Source organism: Lutra lutra, chromosome 13 (genome assembly GCF_902655055.1).
Source record: "Lutra lutra chromosome 13, mLutLut1.2, whole genome shotgun sequence".
NCBI lineage: Eukaryota > Metazoa > Chordata > Mammalia > Carnivora > Mustelidae > Lutra > Lutra lutra.
Window position 1 is genome coordinate 1,093,358 of NC_062290.1, and position 25,548 is coordinate 1,118,905.

Below are 25,548 nucleotides of genomic sequence, written 5' to 3' on the forward strand. Positions count from 1 at the left end.
TCCCGACGCTGACATTACGGGGTCTCTTTCCTAGTGACTTGCCTTGTCTGGCCTGGTGCCCAGACAGATGGACACCCCTCTGGGGCCTTTCTCCCCTCGGCTCCTTCCCAGTCATTAGTTTCTTTCCTGTGGCCCTGGCATCTCCAGCATCACGCTGCTTCTCGCTGCACGTGTTGGCTGAGCGGAGGGATGGTTCTGGAACGCGTGGCCGGTGTTTCCCGGTGCAAGCGGACGGGCCGTCTAAGTTTTCACTGGGAGATGTGTCTGCCCTTGTGGAGGCCCCTGGCCTGCTGCACAGTCAGCCCTCCGGGCTGGGGGTTTTCTGGGCCCTGACTGCTGTTTTTCTCAGATCCTGGAAATTACAGCTTTTCACGAGGATGGCCACATCCAAGCGCGCCAAGCTTTGGTGAATAAAGTGCCCCCACTAATTAAACAGCAGCCCTGCTTTGAAGTTGTCTAGATATGCCAGGAGTACATCCAATTAAATCACAACAAGTGTTCCTGATTCCGATCAACAGGTAGAGATTAGTGGGTGGGGAGTGTGAGTAACAGAACATTCTGAGAGACGCGGACCCAAACAGAAAGGCGGCCTGGACCCCAGTCCAAGAGCGTGGGTCGACCTTCATTAGTAAATTCTTGCCTAATCGTGTCTCCGCTGCTAATGAGCGCGCCCGCGTCTTTGTGGAGAGGAGCCTGCGAACTGGAGCATGCCCGTGTGCCAGCTCTGCGGAGAGAGATTCCTCCTCCGACAGCACGAGTCCCGGCACCACATCGGAGGCCCATGCTGCGAGCCGGCCCAGGGGGTATTTCCCGAGACGGGCCGGTTTGTGGTTTCCACGCATTTCCCTACCTCGGGGCAGGCTGGGCTCCGCCCTCCGCCCCAAAACCCTGACGACTTACCCAGCGTCACCAGACACCAGCGGTGAATCCCGGCGAAGGGTCACCCTGCAGACGGTGGCCGGTTCAGCCCGGCCAAGGATACGCCCCAAGTTCCCGGTTCACAGCTGATATCCCCATGCCTGGCGATTAAGGCCGAATCCAGCTCAAAACCCAGCTTCTCCCAAGTGACTTCAGTCCGAGCCGCCGCTGAGTCTTTGAGCGGCTTAGATGCAACCCAGCCAGTCTGTGGCCGTGCGTTCCTGCCCCTCCGCACTCCTGCCTGGCCTCGGGCCGAGTCAGGCGTCAGGAATGTGGGGGCGCTGGAGGTCGGCTCTCCCAGTCCTTCTTTACTGGTGAGCCTTGGTGGCGGGCTGGGACCGCGTGATGGGACGCGGACTCGTTTTCCACTAAGCTCTCCACGGACGGTAGTTTTAGGTTTGTAGGAGCCGTGGGGGTGTCACGAGGTCCCGTGTTGTGCATCCCCGTCTCCCCTCGTGTTAAACCTTCCATCACGGGTGTGGTCCATCCGTCACAGGCGTGCCTGGGCCGGCTCACTGTTCTCACCCCAAATCCGTGCAGTTCCTGTTTCCTTGGACTCTGTATTGGGTCTCTGCTTCCAGGCATTAAAGGGTAATTTTGACAGGAACCAAACTATACATGTCACGTATCATCGTATTAAACCAGCCACGTTGAAATTTGACTCATATTAAGTGTTCTCCTTTCTCTAAACGTTAAAACAAACAAACAAACAAAAATAAGGGGCTAATAATCACGCCGACCTGACACCAGCGATGGTTTCAGTGCTCCTGTGGCTTTGCCAGATACGTAATAGTGACATTTTGATGGGTTGGGGGAGAGTTTTTGTGGCCATTTAGTTGGTTTTGGTTTGTGTTTATTTTTTGGGGTGTTTGCAAGCCTTCTGGGGGGCAGGAGAGACCCTTTGGAATCTCTGGAAATGCGGGCCCATGCTGTCACCTGTCACCTGTCCCCAAGCTCGTATTTGGCCCAGTTACACCTGGCTTACACGTTTTGGGAGGTGTGGCGTCCGACTTAATGCTGTGCGGGAGAACGGCGGTTTCTAACCTCAGACTCTCAATGGGCTCCTTATTTCTCGGGGTGAGGCAGCAACAGGGCCCGGTTGTGTTCAAACTATAGGCGTCCACACAGAGGACCACGGCCGTGGGCCGTTCCGCATTTATTCACGTACGTGACTTGTCTCGGGGCCTCTGGGGTCCGCCTGGTGGGCGCCTTGAAACTTCATCCGTGTTTCCAACACGCGCCTGGCGCTCTGCCGCTGAAGTGCCCGTGCTGAATATTACTGAATCTTAACAGAGCTGTTTAGGGCAAAGCTGGAGGCTGGAAGAAATGAGAAATCAAACCCCATTTCCGCGCTGACCGGCACGACCTTTTCCGACAGAACCTTCCCGTTTCTCCGGGGCCAGCAGAGCCTGCGATCGTGGCGGGCCCCTCCCCGAGGCAGTGCGCTGGTCTGCGTGGCGCCTCGGGCACGGGGGCAGGTACGCGCTTCGGGCCTGGGAGCCGCCCAGAGCAGCCGGCGTCCTCCACGCTGCGGCCGGGCGAATCGTGCCCCCCTCTCTTCGGGCTGTGTGTTGACCTGCTTCACACCACGCCTCTCCCAGGGTGTGGACGCAGTGCAAGTGTGTGTGATTTCCTGCGGCCTCTCTGCCCTTACACGGTGCTGAGGGACGGTATGTTTAAGGTGCCCGTTTGCCGTTGCGGACCCAATTGGAGTGCGAAGTGAGCACGGGCGCGTCGACTGGCTCGTATCGCTCCTGCCCGTCCCCAGGACGCAGCCCCCAATGTCCGACGCTGTTTACGGTCCCCTGGGCCGGGTCACGAGTCGGGGGAGAATGCTAGGACTGCTCTGGGAGGGACGTGCCGTTTGGGGGGTCGTCTCAGAGAATCAGGTGGTATTTCCGAGGGGTTGGTCGGGGACGTGTGACGAGACCTGGCTTCGGACGGCTGGCGGAGTTTAGACTGGAAGTGATAGGAAGAGGGAACCGTCCTTCAGTGGCCATGGGAAGCCCGGGCCAGGGCAGAGACAGCCTCTCACTGGCCGTCTGGGAGCCAGGGCTGGTGCCCAAGGGCGCAGGTCCGTGGTCGCCGGTGCGTCCTGTGATGCAGTTGCTGGTGGGATGGACAGATCGGCACAGTGACACCGGTGTCCTCACGGATCCACCGGCCTGTGCTCGTTCGGCTCAGCAGTTAGAGGGCCCTTGTGCACCTGGTTCTCTCTGCGGACGGCTCGAACCCGCTTTCAGAGCTCAGCTGTGTGGAGCAAGGGTTCACCCTGAGAGCGGCCTGGAGGGTCTGCTGCTTTGTCCGCTCTCGTTTCTCATTTGAGAGACACAGTGGGGCAGCCCCATCTGTATCGAATCATAAATTGTGTCCTGTGGACTTTTTTAAAACCACGGTGGTAGACGCACACAATGCAAGGGTTCCCGTCCCACCCACTTTGACCGTCGCTGTCCACGCCGAGAGCTGCTCTGTCTCCCCCATATGAAACCGTCCCCGTTGAACACTGGCTCCCGCCCCACCCCCCAGCCTTGGGGCGTACCATCCGCGTCTGGCTGTTTCTGTCAGCCTCGTCCGTGTGTCCAAGGGCAGGATCTCCTGTTTTCTAAACCACGTGATGCTCGGCGTGGACGTTCCCTCTTTGGTCGGCTTTGACGCCACAAACCCGGGTCCGTCGGGCTGTGTTGTCACAGCCACCCCTGACGTCACCGGCTCTCCCCCACCGTCCCCCGCCCCCGACCGGAGGGAGCGGGTCGAGGCCGGGCTGCCAGGTGACAGTCTGAAAGTGAAAGGGACAGGAGCCACACTGGGACATGGGGCCGGGGCGTGCGTTGTGCCCACCCTGCCTTCCCCCAGGACCCGGGGATGGATGCCCACCTCCTTCTGCGGTGCTGCCGGTTCAGTAGACCAGATCCGCACTTGCACGGGGTGTGGGTGAGTTTGGGGGCGTCGCTCCTGTGACCCCGTCTCTATGGGACGGGCTGCTGGTGCTGCAGGATGAGACACTTCTGTCCTCGCAGCCGTGGCTCCATCTGTCTGTGGTGCCGGCCACCAGCACACCCGGGAGCCGGGAGCGGAAGGAGCGGCCTGGGAGCCTCTGCGGTTCGGGGTGGATTCGGAGCTGCGGGGCCGATGTCCGGGGGACAGCCTGCAGACGGGCTACAGTGGGGCTTTGTCTCGCCCACCAGTGCTCGAACCTCTCCCTGCCCTGAATGGCGCTCGGCATCCGTCCCCCACACTTCATCGGCGCGGGCTGCAGAGTCCGCGCTCTGCCACCCTGGGGATCCCTGGTGCTTCCCCCCACACCCCATGCTGCAGGAGCCTTCTGGAAGTTACCACAGGGCCCCGTGCCTCCAGGTGCTCTGGAAACAGTGGGCAGCTGGGCTAGAACACTGTTGTCTCTGCTCGGGAAGCCGAGGAAAGGCCTTGCCCTGAGTTCTCACTGACGTCGTGCTGTGCTCTTCTGCCCAGGGGACCTGGAGGCGCCTGACCCGAGCGACCCTTTGGGACAACCGGACGGACCGGACGGCCCCCTTCCAACTCTGAAAGGTAAAGTGCGAGGAGCTCTGGGGGGCAGGTGTTCGAGAACATCCTCGGGGTCCCACGAGAAAGGCCCCCCGCGGCGGGCATCTGTCCTGGGGGGGTGGCTGCGGACCTGGAGCGGGGTATCCGGGAGCCAGTGCTGGCCTGTTGGCGGGCGTGGTGGCCTGCCTGCCCCTGCACTGCTGTTAGAGCTAGCTGGAAGGTGACAGTGGCAGGTGACAGGGCATAGAGGGGGCAGGTGGCCGCTGGAGGGAGACAGGGGCCTTGTGGGGAGCTCCGTGGGCCCAAGCAGAGCCTGAGGAGCTGGACTCGTGGTCTGGCCACTGTCACCTGCTGACAGATGGTCTTCCTGGGGTCACTCATCACCTAGATGGGGCGGGTGGCAGGTGGGCGGGCGGCTCACGAGTGGCAAGTTCTCTGTCTCGTGCTGCGCCTTTCCCATGGGTCAGTCCGGGTCACTGTGGGCACAGGGCACACCGTGTCAGCCTCTCCGGGTGGCAGAGTCGATAGGACACGTTTCTTCTGACACAGCCCACTTCCTCGGGGAGCCTGCCCCCTTCCTGCTCTACCGTCCATCCCCGAGTCGTCTGAGATCAGCATCTCAAGACCCCACACATGGGTGCACACCTCAACGGGAACTCGTTCCCCAGAGTCCTGGTGGCGGGAGTCCAGGGTGGGGAGCCCAGCAGGGTCGGTTCTGGGGAGGCCTCTCTGCCGGGCCTGTGATGGGCGCTCCTGCTGTCCACGCGGCGGACAGAGTGCTCTGGCTGCTCTCCCTATCAGGGATCTGATCCCCCTTGTGGGGACCCCTGGTGACCTAATGCCCCCAAACATCCACCGTCAAATACCATCCCCCAAGGGGCTTAGGCGGTTTGGGGAGACTCGGTTCAAAGCCTAAGGACTGTCTATCAAAACATTTGGTTTAGTTCTGCTAACCCTCTAATTATTCGAAGACCAGAAAGGCATCATAATTTCTTAGTGCCTGCACATTCGAGGGTCCCATGACCACCCCGTAGGAAGGTGTTTTCCTCCACATGTCCACGGTGGGGACTTCTGGGCGTCGAGCAGCTGGGACTCATGTCTGCTGGCCTCAGTCTAGGGGCTGATGCGTCCCTGCAGGTCCCGAGAGGCTTCCGGAGTCATACGGGGCGCTCAGCTCCCTCCTGGCTCCGGAACACTCACCAGCGTATGTGGTGAGCTGAGGGGTCACTTGGCTGAACCGAGGGCACTGGGCTCCCTGCTCTGTTGATGGTGACGGTGTGTAGACCTCACTGTGACCTCACAGGGACCCAGGGTTCTCATAGGGGCAGGCCTCCATCAGGACAGGGATGCGTCCCTGGGGAGCAGGGCCTGTGCTCTGAATGCTGGGTCTCAAGAAACATTTCTTAAGAAGGAAGATAGTTTTTGGTGGTTTCGATTCTGAAATCATTTCTCAAAAGGCTGACTTAGCCCACAGTGCAGATGGCCCACACATATTCCATGTCGGGCCCTCTGTACCAGCTGCTGTATGAGGCCCAGGCGCATGCCTGGGACCCCAGAAACCCAGCAGCATTGTGTGTGGTCTCTGTCTTCTGAGGTTTCCATACTGGGGAGTCAGCTCCCTCCTGGCTGAGTCCCTGACAGAGCAGCTCAGAGGAAGAGACAGGAATGCGGTCAGCTGGAAGGAAGGGGAGGGTGTCCTGGCAAAGGACAGGATGTTACTCTGAGAGCTGAAGAGCTGACGGGCAAGGAGGGGGGTGTCCTGGGCCTTGGCAGTGCCCGTGCAAAGGCCCTGAGGTCAAGACAACTCGGTGTCTTGGGGCAGCTGAGAGGAAGGGCTGGAGTAGCAGAAGGGTCAGCAGGGGCTACACCAACATGGCCCAGTACCAAGGCCACCAGCCATGTGTGGGTCTTTAAATTTAAATCAATTAAAATTAACCAACTGAGCCACCCAGGCGTCCCAAATCAATTAAAATTAAATAGAATTAAGATTCCAGTTCCTCAGTCCTCTGAGCTGCATGTCAAGTGCTCAGTGACCACATGTGGCTAACGCCATCACGGCACAGATCTAGAACATTCCCTCACCACAGAAAGTTGTGTTGGGCAGCCCGGGGTAGGATACACACAGCTCTCCAGGTGGGAGAACAATGTTCTGTTTTACTTTGGGGAGTGCTATCCCGTTCTCCACTGTGCAAGATTCTGGCCTGGGGCGCGGTGTCACTAGATCCCACTCTGAGACCATCGCCCTGGTGGCCTGGAAAGTGATGGAGGGACTGTGGAAGGAGCAGCAGGAGAGAGTGAAGGGGAAGATAGGAGGGAGGTAAGGGGCCGGTGGGAGGGAGGTGGGACTGGCTGAGGAGGCGTGGACACACGTCCAGCGTGAGCTCAGCTGCGGACTGCAGTGCTCCTCGGGGAGCCGCGTTTGCAGCAGCCCCCCCGCCCCCCGCCCAGGTGCAGAGCGCAGGCCTCCAGGGGGCCTGGCCTGGGTCCACAGGGACAGAGGGACTGGGGTGGGGGGAGCACCTCCCAGACACAGCTGTGCTTCCAGCAGCGTGGGGGGCAGAGGCGGCTGTGGGGTGGGAGGCCCTGCAGGTCCCCTGGAGGGAAGACGCCCTCGCTGACCGAGGCGCGGAAGTGCGCGTGGGGGAGCGCTCACAGGACTTACTCCCACCAGGCCACCGGCTCCAAACATGGAGAAGTCAGGTTCTGTGCCTTGGGTGGTTTTCTTGGTCCTCCTTTTTGGTATTCGAGCAATTTCTCAAGCCCACAGCTGCATACTTTGTAACGCCGTCTGCTTAGTTGAGATCCGATGGCCTCCGGTCTGTTTTTGTTAACCCTCATGTGATTGTGTGAAAACCGGGGCTGCTTCCTGTCTACGGCTCTGAGGCATTTAGAAGCTTGCCTTCCCTTCTCCAGAGCACAGAAGCACCGTCTGCATGGGTTCCCTGGTGAAGCAGGTGTGTGTGTAGGTGTGTGTGCGTGTGTGTCTGTGTGTGTCTGTGTGTGTATGCGTCTCTCTGTACACATATGTGTGTGCGCGTGCATGCGTGTCTGTGTGTCTGTGCCTGCATGTGTGCCTGCGTGTCTGTGTGTGCGTGTGTCTGTGTGCTTGAATGTTTGTGTGCGTCTGTGTGTACAAGTGTGCATGCACATGTCTGTGTGTGTGCCGGTGCGTGCGTGTGTGTGTGTGTACACACTGTGACGGGACAGCATGCCCAAGTGCCCCCAGTCAACGGAGGGACGGGGTCTCGGTGTGCGGGGCCCACCCAGGCAGCAGTGGCAGGAGGCATATGCTGTGTGGCAGGTGTGACCGTCAGCATGAACCCCTGTTCCAGGTGACGGGACCTTAGCAACCCCTTGGGGACAGGATCCCCGAGAATGGCCATGGGGAGCCTCAGGGACCCCAGTCGTTCCCTTATGGCCCTGTTCTCTGGCTCCTTCGAGTGATGTTATTTCTTCTCGGGTTATGGCTCTTGCACAAAAGGACACTCACTCTGCCCTTCCTCTCTGCTCCCCTGGCCTCCTCCTACGCTCAGTGACAGAAGGAGTCGGCCTGGCCATGCTAGACTCGCTAATCCCCGTGCTTTTCTGTGCCACTCCTGGGAGCGTCCTTGCTTGGCCCTTTTGGCTGAAATCGTACAGAAAGTTCAGAACAGCTGGACGGACCATAGGAGCCACTTCCTTACTCCAGTCGGTGTTTGTGAGCCCCCCCCCCCCATCTCTATAGAACCTCCGGCGGGTGAAGACGGCCACTGGGCCAGTCCCTCGGAGAGACAACCGCAGTGCATCCTCCAAGCAGACTTGGATCTGGGCACGAGGTCTGAGTGTAGACGGCGTCTGTGCTCAGATCCCCTGCATCACAGAGAGCGCTTCACGTATGTAGGGTCTGTGGCTGGTCCTGAGACAGATCCCCGAGCAAAAAGCCTGCGTAGGGAATAAACACGACAGACACGGTGACTTACAGCTGAAAAGTTTGCCTGAAATTCCCGCCTGCCAGGGCCCGTCCCCACAGGCCTGCAGCCGGCCCGCGGGCTCCAGGGAAAGTGCTGCCCCAGTGCCGGGTGGGTGTTGCCAGGAGCCCATCTTCCGTGCTTCGCAGACACCCTGGTGAGATGGTGGGTGGTGTTCTGTCACTCGTTGTTGCTGGCGTGACACTTACCGAAGCTTACCGTTTGCTCTTGTGTTCCAAGGCTGTATTTTAAGCACATCTGTGACACGTCTTGGGTTTTGTAAAATCAGTGCTTTGGAATGTTTGTGGGCAGTGGATCGCTTCTGAGAGCCCGAGGGCGGTGCTGCTGGGCTGGCGCGGCCGGGCCTCTCCCAGCACACCCAGGGTGCTCCTGTTCCCAGGGCATCCTAAATCACGGGGCAGACGTCCACCCTTACTCACCGGGCTGTCCCCTGCCATTTGCCGTGCGGCGCCGTGCGCTGACTTCAGGTCCCCTGGGCAGAGGGAACAGAAAAATCAGCAGAGCCCTGCGTTGGCACGGCGAAGAGGCCCCTTGCTCTGCTGCCCGAGCCTTGGGTTCCTGACTCCTGCAGGACGCAGGAATTGATGAGCGGGTGTGCTGGGTGCGTTTCTGGAACTTCCGATGTGTGGGTGTGATGGTCTCCTGGAGTTTGCTGCAGGCGTGAGGGCTCCAAGCTGACGGGTGACGTGGAGAGCTCACCCCGTGTTGCAGACACAGGGTCAAGAGCTCTGAGTTCAGTGCCGCTCCCCGGGGTGGGTTGGGGGGCACTTATAGATCTGCCTCGCTCCTTCCCGCCACCAGGAGCCCACAGAGCCGGGTGGACCGTCCCGGACGTGGCCAGACTGCACAGCATTGTCGCACCGGCTCCTCCCTTCCTCCATCCCTACCTCTCTGCTGTAGCTTCCGAGGGCTCTCGTACCCAGGAACCACAGACAGTGTGTCTTGAGCCACAGGAATCTGTCTCCCAGTTCTGGAGGCCAGATGTCCACCACGCGTGGAATTCCTGGGCTCGTGGCCACATCTCTCGCATCTCTGCCCCTGTTGTCATATGGTCTTCTCTGTGTGTCTATGCCCAGATGTCCCTCTTCTGATAGGGACGTGAGCCCTTGGACGAGGACCCACCCACGTCACCTCATCTTAATGTGATTACATTTGCTGCAGCCCTATTTCCAAATAAGGGCACATTCTCAGGTTCCGGGGATTAGGCCCCAACACGTCACTGGGGCCACTGTTCACCGCGTGACAGGACAGACACCCTCCTCCGAACGTGCAAACGTTTGCACGCACTCATGGGACCTCAGGACCTCACGTTTCCTTTGCTCCTGTTTTCCCACATTCTCTGGTGCCCGTCGTTCCTATTCTCGCACGCGTCTCTCCTGTCCCTGTGGCTCCTCGGCTCGTCTACCCCACCCAGCTGCCCCCATCTGCCGCTGGTTCTGTGCAGACCACTAGACAGCTCAGCGGGGACGTCTGAGCTGGAGTGACCCACTGCCCCTGCCCCCGGCTGATTTATTGGCCCATAAGTGCTTTCCCCAGAAAAGAGCCCTTTATGTGCTCCGGGGGGCTCTCTGGGTCTCCTCCTCACCTGCCCAGCCAGGCAGGTTGTCTGTTTTATCTCCCCCCCAGTCAAAGCCCTGCGGCCTGTGACCCCTCGTGCACATGGCTTTCCTTGTCTCCTTCTCAGACCAGTCAGTGTGGCCTGGGAAACAAGGGACTCCTCAGACACCTAGGTAATCTGACCAAGTCTGCGGACATGTGGGCGGTCAGCAGAGACTTTAAAAAAACAAACACACACGGTAATCACTGATCTGTCTGCGAGGCAGGCGTGTGACGGGTTCTCCCATTGCCTCTGCCTTCGGTGTGTTTTCACGCTTGGACTCGGCGCTGCTGTCCGGAGTTAGGGGTGAGCCGAGAGCTGGCCCGGGCAGCAAGGCCAAGGAGTCCATTAGCATGGTTGTTAAAAGTCACTGTGCTGTGCAGCAGGAGAAACGCTCTTGGCGATGACACGGGAAGACTTCTGTCCTCCCTCTCCCGCTGTGGGGCACCGGCTGACCTGTCAGCCAGGTCCTTGGTTGTCAGGGTTCGCCCCACTTGGGCTGTTCGGTCATGTCTGGAGAAGTTTGGGGGCGCACCCAGAGGGAGCCTTGTGAGCCAGAAGAGAGCTTAGCAAAAGTTAGTACAAACCCCATATTTTGCACAAAAGAGAAATGAAGCCGGGAGTTTAAATGGGTACCTGTGAATAAAGCCGAGGGCTGGGGCAGCACTGTACCTCACCTTGAAAGAACTTTCTTTCTGGCTTTCATTATGGCCCCAGCGAGTTAACGGTGGCTACAGCGGTGGACCAAAGTAACGTGGCCACCCTCCCACTTAAATTGCATGCAAATGCTCCATGAGGATCAGTAGAAGAGGTCACTGCAGAGATGAGCTTGCAGAGAGCAAGCGAGAAGGAGGAATGCCCAGGAGCCAAGAAGCGACAGGAGGCAGAGTTGTGACGGCCTTGGGCAGGATCAGCTTGAGGTGGTTCCGCTCTGTTTGCAACCTTGGAGAACGTCCCGTGGTTTCATTTATCTGAGACAAAGAATTGTCTACTGCAGGTGTCACTGCTCATGTCATGGGCTACCCAGCCATGAAAGATGGCGTCCCCAAGGGGCTTTGGGTGTATCCACGGACTCCAGAGGAGAAGGAACACCAGGAAGTCATGGGCACCTTGACGAAAGCTGGGGGTGGGCAATGGGCTTCTACAAGTGCCTCAGATTCCCCAAAGCAGTGATGCTGGAAGACCCCCTACCCGTTCCCCCGGCCCTGAGTGTAAATGCTCATTAGAGAGAATATCCAGGAGGGGGAAATGCTGGCTGAGATCACATGACTAAATAAATCCCTTCATGTTACGACTTCACCTGGAATCGGAGGTGTTACATTTCCTTCAATCAGAAGAAATAGGAATCGCAGCACAGTCGAAGGCAAATTTGCCTTCAGGAAAATGAAAGCACTTACACTTACTCCCTCAGCAAGGCCTCCGAATGATCATGCTGCTACAGAGGCTGTTCTGGAAGGCTCCGCTGCAGCAGGAGTCTTGGGTTTCAGGGTCAAACTGAGGGAATCCGGGAGGTGCGGGGAGCTGAGTGCGGAGGGTGAGTCTTTGGCAACAAGCTCGGAGACCCAGGAGCTACAGCCCTCTCCTGAACCTGGCTCAAAGGGGCAAGCACGGGAGCCACTAGCATGAGGAATCACACTCGGACCCACACCTCAGGAAACCCAGTTTACGTGATGGGAAATTTCTCGGGGAATCCCAGGCCCTAGAAAACATGAAACATGAAAATGTGGCACTACCTGTTGCAGGAACCCAGTCCTGAAGGGGTTCCCGCGGGAAAACCAGCCCTACAGTGGAAAATTACAAAGCACAGTTGGAGAGGCTTGGGATGAGTGGTGAGCTCGTAAACAAGGAGGCCAGAAGGATTAAAGATAAAGGAAGAAAAGGCCGTGGTGGGTTTGAAAACCAAACAGACCTTCTAGAAATAAAAAATTGTAGTCAGAGAACTGAGAAAATTGATGGGCAGGTCAAGGAGCGGAGGGTGCACAGCTGGAGGTTAAGAGAGACAGGGAATTAAAAGCAGTGAAGTGCACTGAGGAGCCACAGACAGGAGGAAGTTCAGCATCTGACTGGAAGATCTCAGAGGAGAGATAAAGGGGCTGTAGAAACAATGAGGGACTGATGGGGAAGTTTACAGAATTGATGGAATTGGGAATGGTACTAAGACCCATTAATGCTACGTGCAAATAAATCCACAGCTAGGGATACATGGGAATGGCAAAGACAGAGGGGAACTATGGAAAAGTAGCCTGCGAGGGGAAAGGTTGGACAACCCACAAAGGAGTAAGGACTAGCCAGACTTGCAGCAGTCAACACGGAAGCCCGGAGACGGCCGTGTAATCTCCAGTCTAGAATTCCATACCCAGCCAAACTGTTAGGCAAGTGGGGAAGTCAGAGGCCACCCTCGGACCAAGACTGAGGGTGTTCACAGCCTCAATCCTTTACCTAAAGAGCAAATATGAATCAGGATGAGAAAAACACCTAAGTAACCTGCTCTTCCCTAAGGGAAACTTTTACAGGCCGATAAATCAGTAAGGGAAAAGTGGAGAATAAGGAAATCCAGTAGAAAATAGGAAAGGGGGATTAAAATGAAATGAAGAATAAAATGCAAAATGAAAGCATTAAAAATAAAATTTGCCAGTTAAAAAACGCATAGTTCACACATACAGACACATCAAGTAACATGTTAAATTATTATATGTGGTTTAGAAGATTCATCTCTAAAATTTAATCATAAAAATGATTTAAAAAATTAAAAATAGTGTAAGACCAAAGTACCCTGAGGTATCTACCTTAATGTCAGACAAGTTCTCTTTTAGACAGAAGCCTTACACTGTGGTCTAAAGAGGGAAGTTTAGACACCCAGCAACATAGTTTCCAATATATAGACACAACTCGACAAAATTACTAACAGTCATTGACAAACACACCATCAGTGAACACAGGTGCCGTTGAGAGGAAGAGATAAACATTAACAATTTGAAAATTTCGACAAGCTTAATCTAATGGGCATATGTAAATCCCTGCCCTGAGCAGTTAGAGAAATACATATTTTTAAAGATTTATATTTATTTATTCATTGGAGAGAGTGAGAGAGCACTAGCTCTGAGAGGCAGAGAGAGAGAGGGAGAAGCAGGCTCCCCCCTGAGCAGGGAGCCCAAAGTGGGGCTCGATCCTACAACCCGGAGATCATGACCTGTGCCAAAGGCAGATGCTTAACCGACTGAGCCACCCAGGTGGCCCGAGAAAACACATTCTTACCAATAAAATGTCACTGGCCCCGTGACATCACTTCTGCACGCAAGTAGATCCTTTCCAGATATTTTTGTATGTGTGTGAGATGACACACGTATACAGGGGTCATGGAACACCAGCAAAAATGTGGGTACAGCTGACTGCCCCTCAGTTGGGGAAAAGGTAAAGAAATCATGGTTGGTTTGTACTGTGAAACGTGCAGTCATTAACGTAAATGAACATCAACAAAGATAAACCCCAAGCTGACTTCCAGTGAAAAAAAGAAAAAAACTAGCAAGATCTTTCAGGGAAAATTTCTAAAAATATAGAACAATAGAAATGTGCATCAGAACAGTGCATACCTGTTCTCAGGAGAGGGAGGAAGAGATGGGAAAGTGTGGATCTTCGTTGAATCCTAGAATGTTTAATTTTTTTAAAAAGGTGTTCTAAGTCAAATATGGTAAATGTTAGCATAAAATAGCGATGTTGTGTGCACTTGTGTCTATTATATTTCTATTTGCATTTGTTGTGTGTTTTACCATTTCAGTATTTAAAATTAAGTTGGGAAGAACTAGCACTGAGCAAAATAATTAGGTAAAAAGATATTTGAACAGTATGAACTTTTAAAGCAAATTGCTAGTGGTCACACTGTTAGCTATTTGAAGAAGATATCTGCATAGAAAATCCAAGACAGTCAGCTCAGAAGCTATTATAACTAATAAGATAGTTAAGTAAAGTGGCAAGATAAAAGAAAATTATACATGGTGGACAGAATATTGCTCTTCTGAAGATGTCATGGGATCCTGGGAACATGTCACCTTTCGTGGAGCAGGGACTTTGCAGATGGGAGTAAGTTAATGATTTTGAGATGGGAAATGATCCTGGATGATCTAACTGGGCCCAGTGTCATCACAGAGGTCCTTACAAGAGGGAGGCAGAAGAGTCTGAGTCACCAGCTGGAGACCTGGTGACGGAGACAGAGGTGAGTCTTGTCACCAGTCTTTGGAGGAACTGTCATTAGTGTGGAGATGAGAATTATAATTCATCTTAGGCCAAGAAGAGATCATTGTTATTTTAATGCATCATTTGCTATTTTCATTACAATTTGATGACGATTTTATAAGCCCTACTCTGTGTTCGTGTGATGCAAACCTTGATGAAGCATTTGAATATTAAACAACTTGAAAGTGCTTCCTGTGAAACCCTCTGATTCAGCTGAGCTCTGGCCAGAACACAGTGAAGGGGTGAGTGTCCCCTCATCTGTGACGGGGATTATATCAAGGAAGCACTTCAAACGGTCAAGTCAGACTGGGTTTGTGTCCAGGGTCTCAGGGTCGAGGTTGGAAGCTGCAGGAACCAGGTCTCCCCAAGTCCAGTGAGCAATTGAGTTCATGAAGAGCATACAGCCAGCACGTCACCCTACTTGCTTCCAGGGGGATGTCATCAACGTGTCCTTCACATGACAGCTTTGTGTCCTCCACGAGAGTTCTCGTCCACAAGTGAATCCAGTGCACTGAGTAGAGGTTGGCCAGGAGAGAATCAGGGTTGAATCTAATGATGTGGGTAATAATGATTAGTGCTAATTAGGGACATTCTCAGACAGCTATCCGTCCACTCTCTCTTGTCAAGAAGAACCATCCTTCCCTCATAAAATCCATAGCTTCCCATCCCCTCTGCCACTTCCCGTCACCCAACATCTGGTACCATCACCCAGCCTGTGAAACATACCTCCAGGGTCCACTGGAAACGCTGTAGTTTCCCATGCAGTGAAGGCTAACAGATTCCTAACAGATATATGCCATCTTTCCACTTCATTTCTTTAAAAAAGGGTAGGAACCTACCAGAAATCAAGCCAGAAGATTCAGAGCGTGACTATATTTGATGGTCATTTCCAGACTGCTCTCTTAGTTTTGTCGGAGGTGAGTTCACCTCCTCGTGGCTGATTGTCTTATCTAATCGTAGGGTTTGTGTGTGCTATGGAAGTTTGGCTTGCATGTTTATCTTGACAGCATGATCTCCCAGCTCCTGACACACATGTGCACACATTTACACACACACACAAACCACACCACAAATACACATTCCACGTCACACCCACATATCACACACCACACACATACATACACACTCCCTATACCACACACACCACACAAACACATACACGTGACACACACACAACACCACATCACACCCATACACCACACACCACATATGTACATGCACACACAGACACACACAAACACACCCCTCTCCTCTGCCGTCTGATTCACTTCCTCTTGTCCTCCGTGGCCTGTGTCACCTGAGGAGAGTCCCCAGCCCTGGTTGGATTGAGCCCACATTCCAGCCCCGCTGGCTCTGTGTTCTGGGTCCTTGCCGGCCCTGCTCTCCCCTGCCCCATGGGGAGCCCCACATAGCTTCTTCCCGCTCCTGCCCCACGTACAGCCTTCAGCAGCACTCAGCCTTGACGTCCCTGTTCTGTGCAGGCCAAGGATTAGCTCATTTTTGAGGATGTGTCCGGTGACAAATTGTTCCTTCTTGAGGCTTGACTTGGTGGTGCGACTGAGGGAGGACGGCTCTTCTGAGCGTGAATTGCATCACGAGTCCATGAGATCAGATGAGGCCGGTGCTGGCAGAGAACAGCCCAGTTGATCCTGTCTTCGGGGCTCCACTTTCCAAGTTCCTGCCGTCCAGAGTGTACCTGTAGCCCCCAAATCAGGCCTCACGGTGCCCTTGCGTGGTCACTCGCAGACCTGCCCGGAGCCGTGAGTGCGTCTGATGCACACATCGCTCACGGAGGCCCAACCAGGTGACTCCCGCGATGGCTCCCGCTCAGACTGTAAACAGGTGTCCTTTCTGTGGTCTCTATATAGTCTCAGGCTTTTGGCATTTTTTGGCTTTTGGTGATTTCGCTGTTTAAACCCCCTGCAGTGATGGTGCAAAGTGTTGTCTCGTGTTCTAAGCACCAGAATGCTGTGATGTGTCTTACAGAGAAGACTCGCGTCAGATAAGCGTCCTTTAGGCCTCACTGTTGGCAGTGACCTTGTGTCAGCGAGTCAACAATACTTGTTAACGAGGGGTCTTCAGACAGAAACACGGGTAAAATGAGGTTGTGCCATGACTGACAAAAATCCTGTCCTCATTTCCCCGGGAGCAGCGGTTGGCTCATTCAGTGTTCTCAGAACATTCTAGAACATGAGTACCGCCAGGGACGGGGATGGAGTGCGTTTAGGCAAGAGGTTGCAGGAGCAGTGCCGTCCTCCTTGCCTCACCCAGCCTTGCCCTGTGACTGCTCTTCTCCGCAGGCTACTTTCTGAACTTCCTGGAGCCGGTGAACAACATCACCATAGTCCAAGGCCAGACGGCCATTCTGCACTGCAAGGTGGCCGGGAACCCCGCCCCCACGGTGCGGTGGCTGAAGAACGACGCGCCCGTGGTGCAGGAGCCCCGGCGGGTCATCGTCCGCAAGACGGAGTACGGATCCCGGCTTCGGATCCAAGACCTGGACACGACGGACACGGGCTACTACCAGTGCGTGGCCACCAACGCCGTGAAGACCATCACCGCCACAGGCGTGCTGTTCGTGCGGCTCGGTGAGTTGGGGCCGCGGCCGGCAGCTCGCAGGGAGCCCTGCTCCCAGCCCCGCCCCAGGACACGAACGTGCCGTTGGGCACTGAGCACGCCCAGGGTGGCAGAAAGGAAATCAGACTGTTCCCCGAGGCCTCTCCCTGTGCACGAGGTCCGGGCTTGACCTGGTCCCCATTTACTAGTGGTAACAGAAAGTAGGCACCGACGCAGGGGGCTGGAAGCCCGGCGAGGAGAAAATCACCCCAGACGCAAAGGGGAGCTTCAGGGTGGAGGGGGACTCACGGCCAGGTTGGCCACACTCAGGGGGACAGGCGGCTGCTGTCCACAGAAGACGGGGCCTGGCTGAGAGGAAGGGCCAGCAGCAGAGCGCGGTGATGGTCCCCCATGTGCGCGCTCATCACAGGGGGCGGTGGGGCGGGATGCGTCCTCGCTGACCCCCGAGGGGGGGTGGTCCCCGCACTGCCCCAGCCCTGGCACACGGGCTCCTAGCTTGGGCCCCGGCTAGGAAACAGACCTTGTGAGTCAAGGTTAGATGAGGAGAGAGTGAGAAAAGACAGCAAAAACTCCAAAAATATCTCCAAATGTTTCTGCATAAACAGAGAGCAGGCCCTGTCCACATTCCACGGTTTCCTGCATCCCGGGCGTGTCGTCTCGGGCCGCGGTGGAGCCCAGGCCCCAGGTCAGCTGACCACAAATGGGCCCACAGGGCTGTGGCTGCTTCACCGTTGGCGGGGCTGGAAGAAGGTTTGATTCCAAATCATGAAGGATTAATAACCTGCCTTTTTTTTTTTTTCCTTTTTAGGTCCAACACACAGCCCAAATCATCACTTTCAGTAAGTGTCCATTTCCCTCAAACCGTTTTCTCATTCCCGGAGGGCTTCCGTTATGTAAGGACCCGGGATGGAAATGCCACAACGACCTGTCTTGGCCGAGTTGGCTGGACGTTGGCTGGACTTCAAACAAGCATGTGGCTCGGGGCTGGGACCCTGTCGGAGTTTCCACAGCCTCACATCAGGGAGAAACATCGTGAGGCCAGTGGCTGCGGGATCGGGACCTCATGAGGCAGCTGGAAGGGGTGTGGGCGTACGGGCCAGACGGCTGGGGACACCCGGGTCCTGGAGACAGGGAGGCGCTTCTCACGGAAATCCCAGCCCCGCTCACAACCGCACCACCAGCCGCGAGTTGATGGCAGGTGTGGCCACGCGTCTCAGGGTGTCCCCCGGCACAGGCGGGTGTCAGTCCCCCGTCAGAGGTGAGGACATTGAGGGTCAGAGCTCTGGCTCGTGCATCTTCACCGAACCGTGGCTGGGTGCTGGGAACCCAGGCATCTTTTCCCCGGTTTCTCATCTCTCCATGTACCCGTCCATTTGGGGACGTTCTCTTCCAGAGCCTCCACGTTCTGTCACCCTGGACACGAGCACCACTCTCTTTGGGGTTGTGCTCGAGGTCAGCAGGGGCTCCTGGGCTCCCCCTTTCTTATCCCGACAGATCAGAGAGCTATTGCACTTCACCCCCAAATGTTGCAAACAGTGACACGGATGCTATGTGTGGGCTAACGTGGGCTACTCCGCGGCCCCCGGATTCTCAGCAACACTGGCCCCTGGGGTGGGTGCAGGGACAGGGGCCCCTGGTAGCGTACGCCGGTGCCATCTGCAGAAGGTCGATTTTGGAGACCATCCTGCGCTGAGTGGTCGCATCAACAGTCAGCTGTGCGGAGAGCGAGGCAAGGAGACGTGACGTCAGAGCCACAGCTGGGCGGCTTTGGAGAAGGTGCCCGTGACTTCTGATGTGGCCCTGCCTTACTTTTCCATACTTGGACATCTTATGTTTATAAATATTACATAACACAGACATACAAGGACAATGTGGTTTATTAGATAGGCAAATATCAATTCTATTTGCATATTTAAATTTCATATAAAAACTCAGCAATATTTTTGTATTTATTTTCTTCTGGTTTTTAATGAAGGATTAAAGCAGCACGTTGCCGTCCATCCTGAGGGCCGTTCCGGGAACGTGAACGTCTCCCCATCCCCTCCCTCCAGCCTGGGCCCCAGGATCGCCTCGACAGTCTCGTGGGGGTGCTGGTGGGGACCTCTCTCAGGATTTACCCCTACCTGGAACCCCATCCCACTGCCGTTGACTTTCTTACCTAAAGGCCATACTGGGCTGATGAGGGGCTGACGGCCTATTTTAAATTTCCCTGACTTTCTCCCCATCTCTGTCCCTGGCAGAGAGTGTGATGTTCCCACGGTGACAAGACCCTCCCATCCTACATCCGTTGTGGTCGCTCTGTGTGTGTCCTGAGACGGGTGTTCGTTTCTCTAGGGGACGTTCTGAAAGTGCTCCTTTTTTTTTTTTTTTTAAGACTTTTTAAAAAATTTGACAGAGCGAGATCACAAGCAGGCAGAGAGGCAGGCAGTGAGAGAGGAGGAAGCAGGCTCCCCGCTGAGTAGAGAGCCCGACTCGGGACTCGATCCCAGGACCCTGAGATCATGACCTGAGCCCAAGGCAGACGCTTCACCAACTGAGCCACCCAGGCGCCCCTCGTAACATTGTATTATGAGAAATTACAAGCGTATGGAAAAGTAGAAAGAATGACAGTGATATGCAATCTGCACGCCCCCAGCCAGACCCTGCCACTTCGGTTCCCACTGCTGGCCTTACGGCCTCTCTCTCCACCCATCCGTCCGTCTGTTTTATGTTTTCCACAACTAGTTACAAGTATTTGTGCCCCTGAACTTCAGTGCTGCGGCGTGGACAAGAGTTTGGTGTCTGTGCGCTAGCCTTGCTGCTGCTTTGGAGCTAAAACACTGCACAGCGAAGCGCACAGATCTGACGTATCGCCTTAATAAGGCCCAGCAAGTGCAAACCCCTGCCCAGGCACAGAACGTTCCTGTCCTTCTAGAAAGTTCCATCCTGCAGCTTCTCAGGCAGCTCCCTCCTCCTCGGCCAGCCACGGTTCTCATTTCTTTTCTGCCATGGACTCGTTTTATGTATTTTAGAACTTTCTGGAAATGAAATTCTACAGCACATAGCCACGCAAGACTGGCTTCTCTCACTTCATGTGAAGTGTTTGAGGCACACGTGTGTTGCACCTGTGTTAGCAGCTCACTGCCTTGTCACTGGAGGTTGACCCACTGTATGTCTACACCCGTTGGTCCGTCCACTCTCCTGTTGATGATGGATGCCCAGGTAATTCGCCCCTTTGACTCTTAGGAATAAGGTGCTGTGGATGTTCTCAAACACGTTTTGGCGGGCATATATTTTCATTTCTGTTCAGTAAATACTAGGAGTGGTATCGTTGGCTCACAGGGTGTGTGTGCCGAGTTTTGTCAGAAACACCAGAAAATACCAGACTTTTTAAAGGTGCTTGCGTCACCTTCAAACTGCCAGCAGCAGCGAAGAGAGTTCTGGTCGCTGCACGGTTCACTAGCGTTTGGTCTGGTTGGTGTTTTTATTAAGTTGAGCCATTCTGGTGTGTCTGTGTGCAGTAGTTCCACCGATCTTTATGTCCATCTAATTGCTTGAAAAAGCCGTTTTTCTTAAGCATTTTAATTTTTCAAACAAATGCATTTAATACTACAACATGTCCTCTGAATAATGCTTTGGCTGCATTTCTCCCCTTCCCTCCAGGGACATAGGCTTTTCTTGTGATTTTCTGATTCTTGTCGCATTGTCATCAGTGATTTGGGGACGTATTTTACTTTGGTGATTGGCTGCGATTTTCTCCGGGGCCAGTTAGATGTGGTCAGTTCTTGTGAGTCTTTCCTGTTGTTTCAAGAGATAAGCATGTTCCGCTGGTGGTCACACGTAGGTTGCTTCGTATACGCAATCACACGTGTTAAGTGTGTTATTGAAGGTGTCTTTGTGGTTTTGTCCACATAGGTTATAGATCTCTGAAAATATGTGAAACTCATCCGTACCTATTCTGGGTTTGTCAGTTTCTATCCATTTTCTTCCTTCCTTTCTTCCTTCCTTTATTTTCCTAAACACTTACAGGTTTGAGGCTGTACAGCTTTTATTTTGTTTTTAGTCCCTTTTGGTGCTTTTTGCTTTGAATTCATTCGCCTGACAATAATATGGCTGTTCCTACCTCCTTTTTATTTTATTTATTTATTTATTTAGTTAGTTAGTTAGTTAGTTAAAGATTTTACTTATTATTTATTTGGTAGAGAGAGAAGGCATGAGAAGGGGGAGGGGCAGAGACAGAGGGCGTTGAGCATATTTTGTTTGTTTAGTGACCACTGAATTGCCGCCGGTGAGTCTGTCCTCTTTATCTGCAGATTGCCTGGCTGCACAGTTTCTTACTCGCTAAAATCTCGTCGTAACTCCGAAGCCAGTACTCAGGCGGTTTCGTTGTCACTCACGGACGTGGGCAGGCAGTGAAACGTGTGTTGCCTGTGCGCACGTCGCACCCGAGGTCTGCGGTCTTACTTCAGCAGCCCCTCGGTAAACACGGTGTTAGTCTGTTCTCATTTGGGGCTGCTTGTGGGTGATTCGCTGTGCAGGGCGGCCCTGGCTCTGCGTTGAGGTGCTCTCGAGAGTTCCCGAGCACCAGAAGGCTGTGACGGGCCCCACGGAAAAACACGTGTGTTAGATAAGCTTCCTTCAGGCGGGAGTTACGGTGCTGTTGGCCCTCAGCTCGACGTTAATGAGTCATCAACACACGTTACAGAAGATGTCAAACAGAAACACACATGGAACAAGGTCCCGTATTGACTGGATAATGAAAATGTCATGACCACGGACGCGCAGAAAACCACCTCTGCCTTCTCCCCTGGGAGCCCTGGCTCCGTATTTGCTTATTCAGCATTTGTGACGCCCTCATAGGAAATAATTACTGCAACTAACCAGAATAGACTGTATTTTACCCATTTTTCATTGGGTGATTTGTCTTTTTCTTACTGGTTTGCGAGAGTTTTAGCCTGTATTCTAGATAGAACTTTTCTGTAGCTCTTACTCCACCCGGACTGACTTCTGTGCTGGTACAAGCTGGGGCCCTCCTGCCGTGTTTTCTCTATTGATGGCCTAGTCGTTGGCACTGTCTAATGAATGGCGCCGTCGGTAATCATTAAGTGTGACGTCACCTCTGTCACACCTGAGATTCCTGCATATGTGCGTCTGCTCTGAGCTCCCCGATGTGTCCCTGCAGCGTCGCTCTCCGGAATATCATCACTGTTCCGACAGCATAGCTTTGCACAATGTCTTGGTATATGTAGAGAGACTCTCACTCTGCTGCTATGGACTGAATTATGTCTCCCCCCACCCCACCCCCCACTTCACACATTGAAGCCTTAACCCCCAGGGCCATGTGACAGTATTAGAGGTACGGTCTTTAAGGACGAAATTACAGTTAAATGGGGTCATAAGGGTGGGACCCTGATCCTGTAGGACCCATGTCCTTACAAGAAGAGGAAGACCCACGAGAGCTTTCTGTCCACGGTGTGAGGACACAGCAAGAAGGTGGCCGTCTGTGCCGGAGCTGAACAGGCCGGCACTTTGAGCTGAAACTCTCGCCTCCAGAACTACACAAAGTCAGGTCGGCCCGTCAGGGCTGTTTGTTACCGCAGGCTGAGCTGGCGCATACCTCCCCCTCATTCCTCACCATTGCTTTCAGATGTCCTGGCCGTCATGTTTTACTGCATCTGGATTTCTGTCGGTTTGTATTTTTCTTGGAGCTGCGGAGTAGAAGTCCGACTTCTGCCGTCACTTTTCTCACATACAACGGTGACTCTGGCTTTTCTCCTTTGAGAATATCAGTGTCCTGTTACTAAGCGGCGCTCCCGGCATGGTGCGGCTTCACGGCTCCGGCCTGAAACGCACTCAACGAGGGTGAGTTCTGCTCCGTCGAACTCCCGAACCCGTCTGCCGCTTCGTGCTGGTGGACGACCTTCCGTAATCGGGTGGCCCTGTGGTCCGACGCGCCCGAGCTGGATGCTGATTGTGTCTCCATAGACGAACCTCCCCTCCTTGTGGCATCTCTGGAAATTAACCAAAACCAAGACAGAAAGGGGGGAAATCACGGGCTAAAAACAGATTCGTCCACACGTTCTCCATTTTTGTCCCTGGAGTGTCCCCAGCTCGTTGCACCTGTGACTCCTCTCGGGCCATCTCTTTGGGCTTCTCCTTGTTGTACCAGCCTTGGGCCTGTGCCTGCAAGGGGGGAGCCCGCCCTGTAGCACCAGCGGAGCCTCAGCCGACCCCCAAGTGCCGCGGGTCAGTGCTGTGAGCGGGAACCTCTGTGGCGGCTGCCCTCACACGGCCACACCGGCGCCCACGGGCAGAGCGATGGACGCCAGTACGTGGGCGTCCAGCGAGGTGAAGGGATTTACTGCTGTTAAAACACGGCTTTTCCTTTCATGCTTTTGAAGGGAGGGTGAGGAGGGTGTGTACGTGGGGAACAGAGGCTTTAAGAGCAGCCGAGCCTCCGCAGACGTGGTTCAAAGACGGCGCTACCACAGCTTACTCAGGCGGCAGCTTGGATAACGTGAGGGGATTAACGGGAGGCTGCGTGTCCCGTGTTTCGTGTATGGGCTCCGTTTTCATCTGCCCTTTAAAACGGGGTTCGACTTCACGATGACAGACCCGTGCGTCCACAGTGGCGTAGCCTGGTGGCTTGGGCACACGGTGGGGCGGGGCGGGGCAGGCGGGGTGGCCCCCGAAACCCGCCCTGGTTCCTGCATGGCTGTGCTGGGTCAGTGCCACGGTCCCCACGTGAACACCCCCAGGCGCTTCAACAGATGCTGCTTACAGGGACGCGCGTTGCTCTTTTGGGCGGTTGTGAATTAGGCTCCTGATGGGCTTCCGGGAAATCGACAAACGGGGCTGCATCCCGAGCCCGTTCCTTACTTCACAAGGTGCGTGTGACTCCAAGGCTTTGGCCGCTCACCACCCATGCGCTCACGGCCCTGGAAGCCCCGTTTCCCGGTCTGACTGTCTCCCGGTCTCCAGGCCCCGGACTCCGCGGCATCGGGGCACCCCCGGGCGGATGACTCAGAGGTGCCCCACAGCCGGCGTGTCTAAACAGAGCGCGGCGATCTGCTCCCTCCAGCTCCTTCCACTGCCGTTTTTGGGGAACTGTCATAACGAGCTCAAGCTTTATCCTAATTACAGGAAAGTAGAAAAAACACAGTGAAACTTCCAACAGGCAGTGATTGAAAATGACTTCAGGAGAGACCCGGCCGCCTCACCGTGGGGAGAGAACCATCCCGGGCAAAGGCTGGCACTGAGCATTTGCTGTCTAACCACGAAGGCTTGCCCTGGTCGAGCCGAGCTGCAGAGAGGGAGGCACCAGCCCGGTGTCCTCCCTCTGCGGCTTTTCTTTGTGGTAGGTTCTATTTCTTGGAAAACACAACTCCTTAAATCCTGTAGTGCCGAACTTGAATAAAAGGAGAAACTCAGTTCGTTTTAAGATTACGTGATGCAGGGGCACCTGGGTGGCTCAGTGGGTTAAAGCCTCTGCCTTTGGCTCAGGTCATGATCCCAGGGTCCTGGGATCGAGCCCCGAATCAGGCTCTCTGCTCAGCCGGGAGCCTTCTTCCTCTTCTCTCTGCCTGCCTCTCTGCCTACCTGTGATCTCTGTCTGTCAAATAAATAAATAAAACCTTTAAAAAAAAAAAAGATTACGTGATGCAGGCAGGAGGTGGCAGAGATCCTCGTGGGGAGCGTGGGGGACACCCACAGCCTCCAGTTCACCGCACAGCGGCACGCGGACGTGTCTGCGCATTAGCAGGGGTGATGGTGTCCGCACGGGACATGCGGTGACACATCGATGCCTCCACTTGGTCCTTTTGTTTTTGCCTGAGTCCGCGCACGAGCTGTCATGCCCTGGTATTTAGGGATGGGAGCTTTTTACACACCGACCGCCCAACTCACCCAAGGAAATACCCACCTTCCAAGGTTTGCCCGGGAGGGCCGAGCCCGCTGTGCTCCGCAGAGGAGAACCACGCTTCCCTCCGGTGAACTGTGAACCCAAACCACCCTTTCTCTGCCTCCGGCCGCCGTATGATCCTGGCCCCGGAGACGGTTTCTGAGAGGTTCTGCTGACGTGGACTTTGGGTCATGAGTGCTGGTGTCGGGTCTGCTCCCTCGGACCCTGTCGACACTTTTTGTCACGTCCAACACGACGTCCGCGTAATCAGATGTTGCGAGTATTTTATCTTGAATTAGAAATATGAAGCGTGTGTCCCATGGTTGAAGAAAGTGTTCACTCACTCAACAGACGTGTGTTGAGGGTCAGCTGTGGGCCAGGCGCCTTCGGAGTGTGGTGAGTACCACAATGCATGGGACAGAAACGCGTGGGTGCCACGTCCTCGCGGAGCCTCTCACGTCCGGCTTCTTCACGCGGTGTGAAAGATTCTTCCCGGAGTTTCCCCGCTCGCTTACGGACCGCTGTTTCAGGAAGGTGCGACAGTGTGTGTCTTTGCGTGCTGACGGGCACTTGGGTTTCCAGTTTGGGGCGGTTACAGATACGGCCGCTGGGAATGTTTGTGTTCGAGGATTTCTGTGAGCGTGTTTTCATGGCTCTGGACCGCGTCCCGGCCGCGGGGTTACCGGGTCCGGCGGTCGGTGCGTGCACACGCCGGGGCAAGTGCCCAACTCCTCCCTGGAGCGGTCTCTCCGTCTCCTGCTGCCGCCCGCGGTGTGAGAGTCCGGCCGCCCCACGTCCACGCCAACGTGCGGGGTCGTCCGACGTTAGCCTTCTGGCACTTGTGTTGTGATGGTTTG

The 25,548-nt window shown here is 54.9% G+C and overlaps 1 protein-coding gene across 2 annotated transcripts in view; it reads left to right on the plus strand.

The window, feature by feature from the left end:
* The window catches only part of ROR2 (receptor tyrosine kinase like orphan receptor 2), a 161,446-nt gene that overhangs the window by 118,139 nt on the left and 17,759 nt on the right, over nucleotides 1–25,548 (plus strand). For both annotated transcript variants that reach the window (XR_007122393.1, XM_047700819.1), the window contains exons 2-4: nucleotides 4,387–4,464; nucleotides 16,536–16,823; nucleotides 17,621–17,651. Coding sequence is in view for 1 of the 2 variants with exons in the window: in XM_047700819.1 (XP_047556775.1) it covers nucleotides 4,387–4,464; nucleotides 16,536–16,823; nucleotides 17,621–17,651 (397 nt within the window). In the remaining variant the exon portion in view is untranslated. The remainder of the gene's footprint in view (nucleotides 1–4,386; nucleotides 4,465–16,535; nucleotides 16,824–17,620; nucleotides 17,652–25,548) is intronic.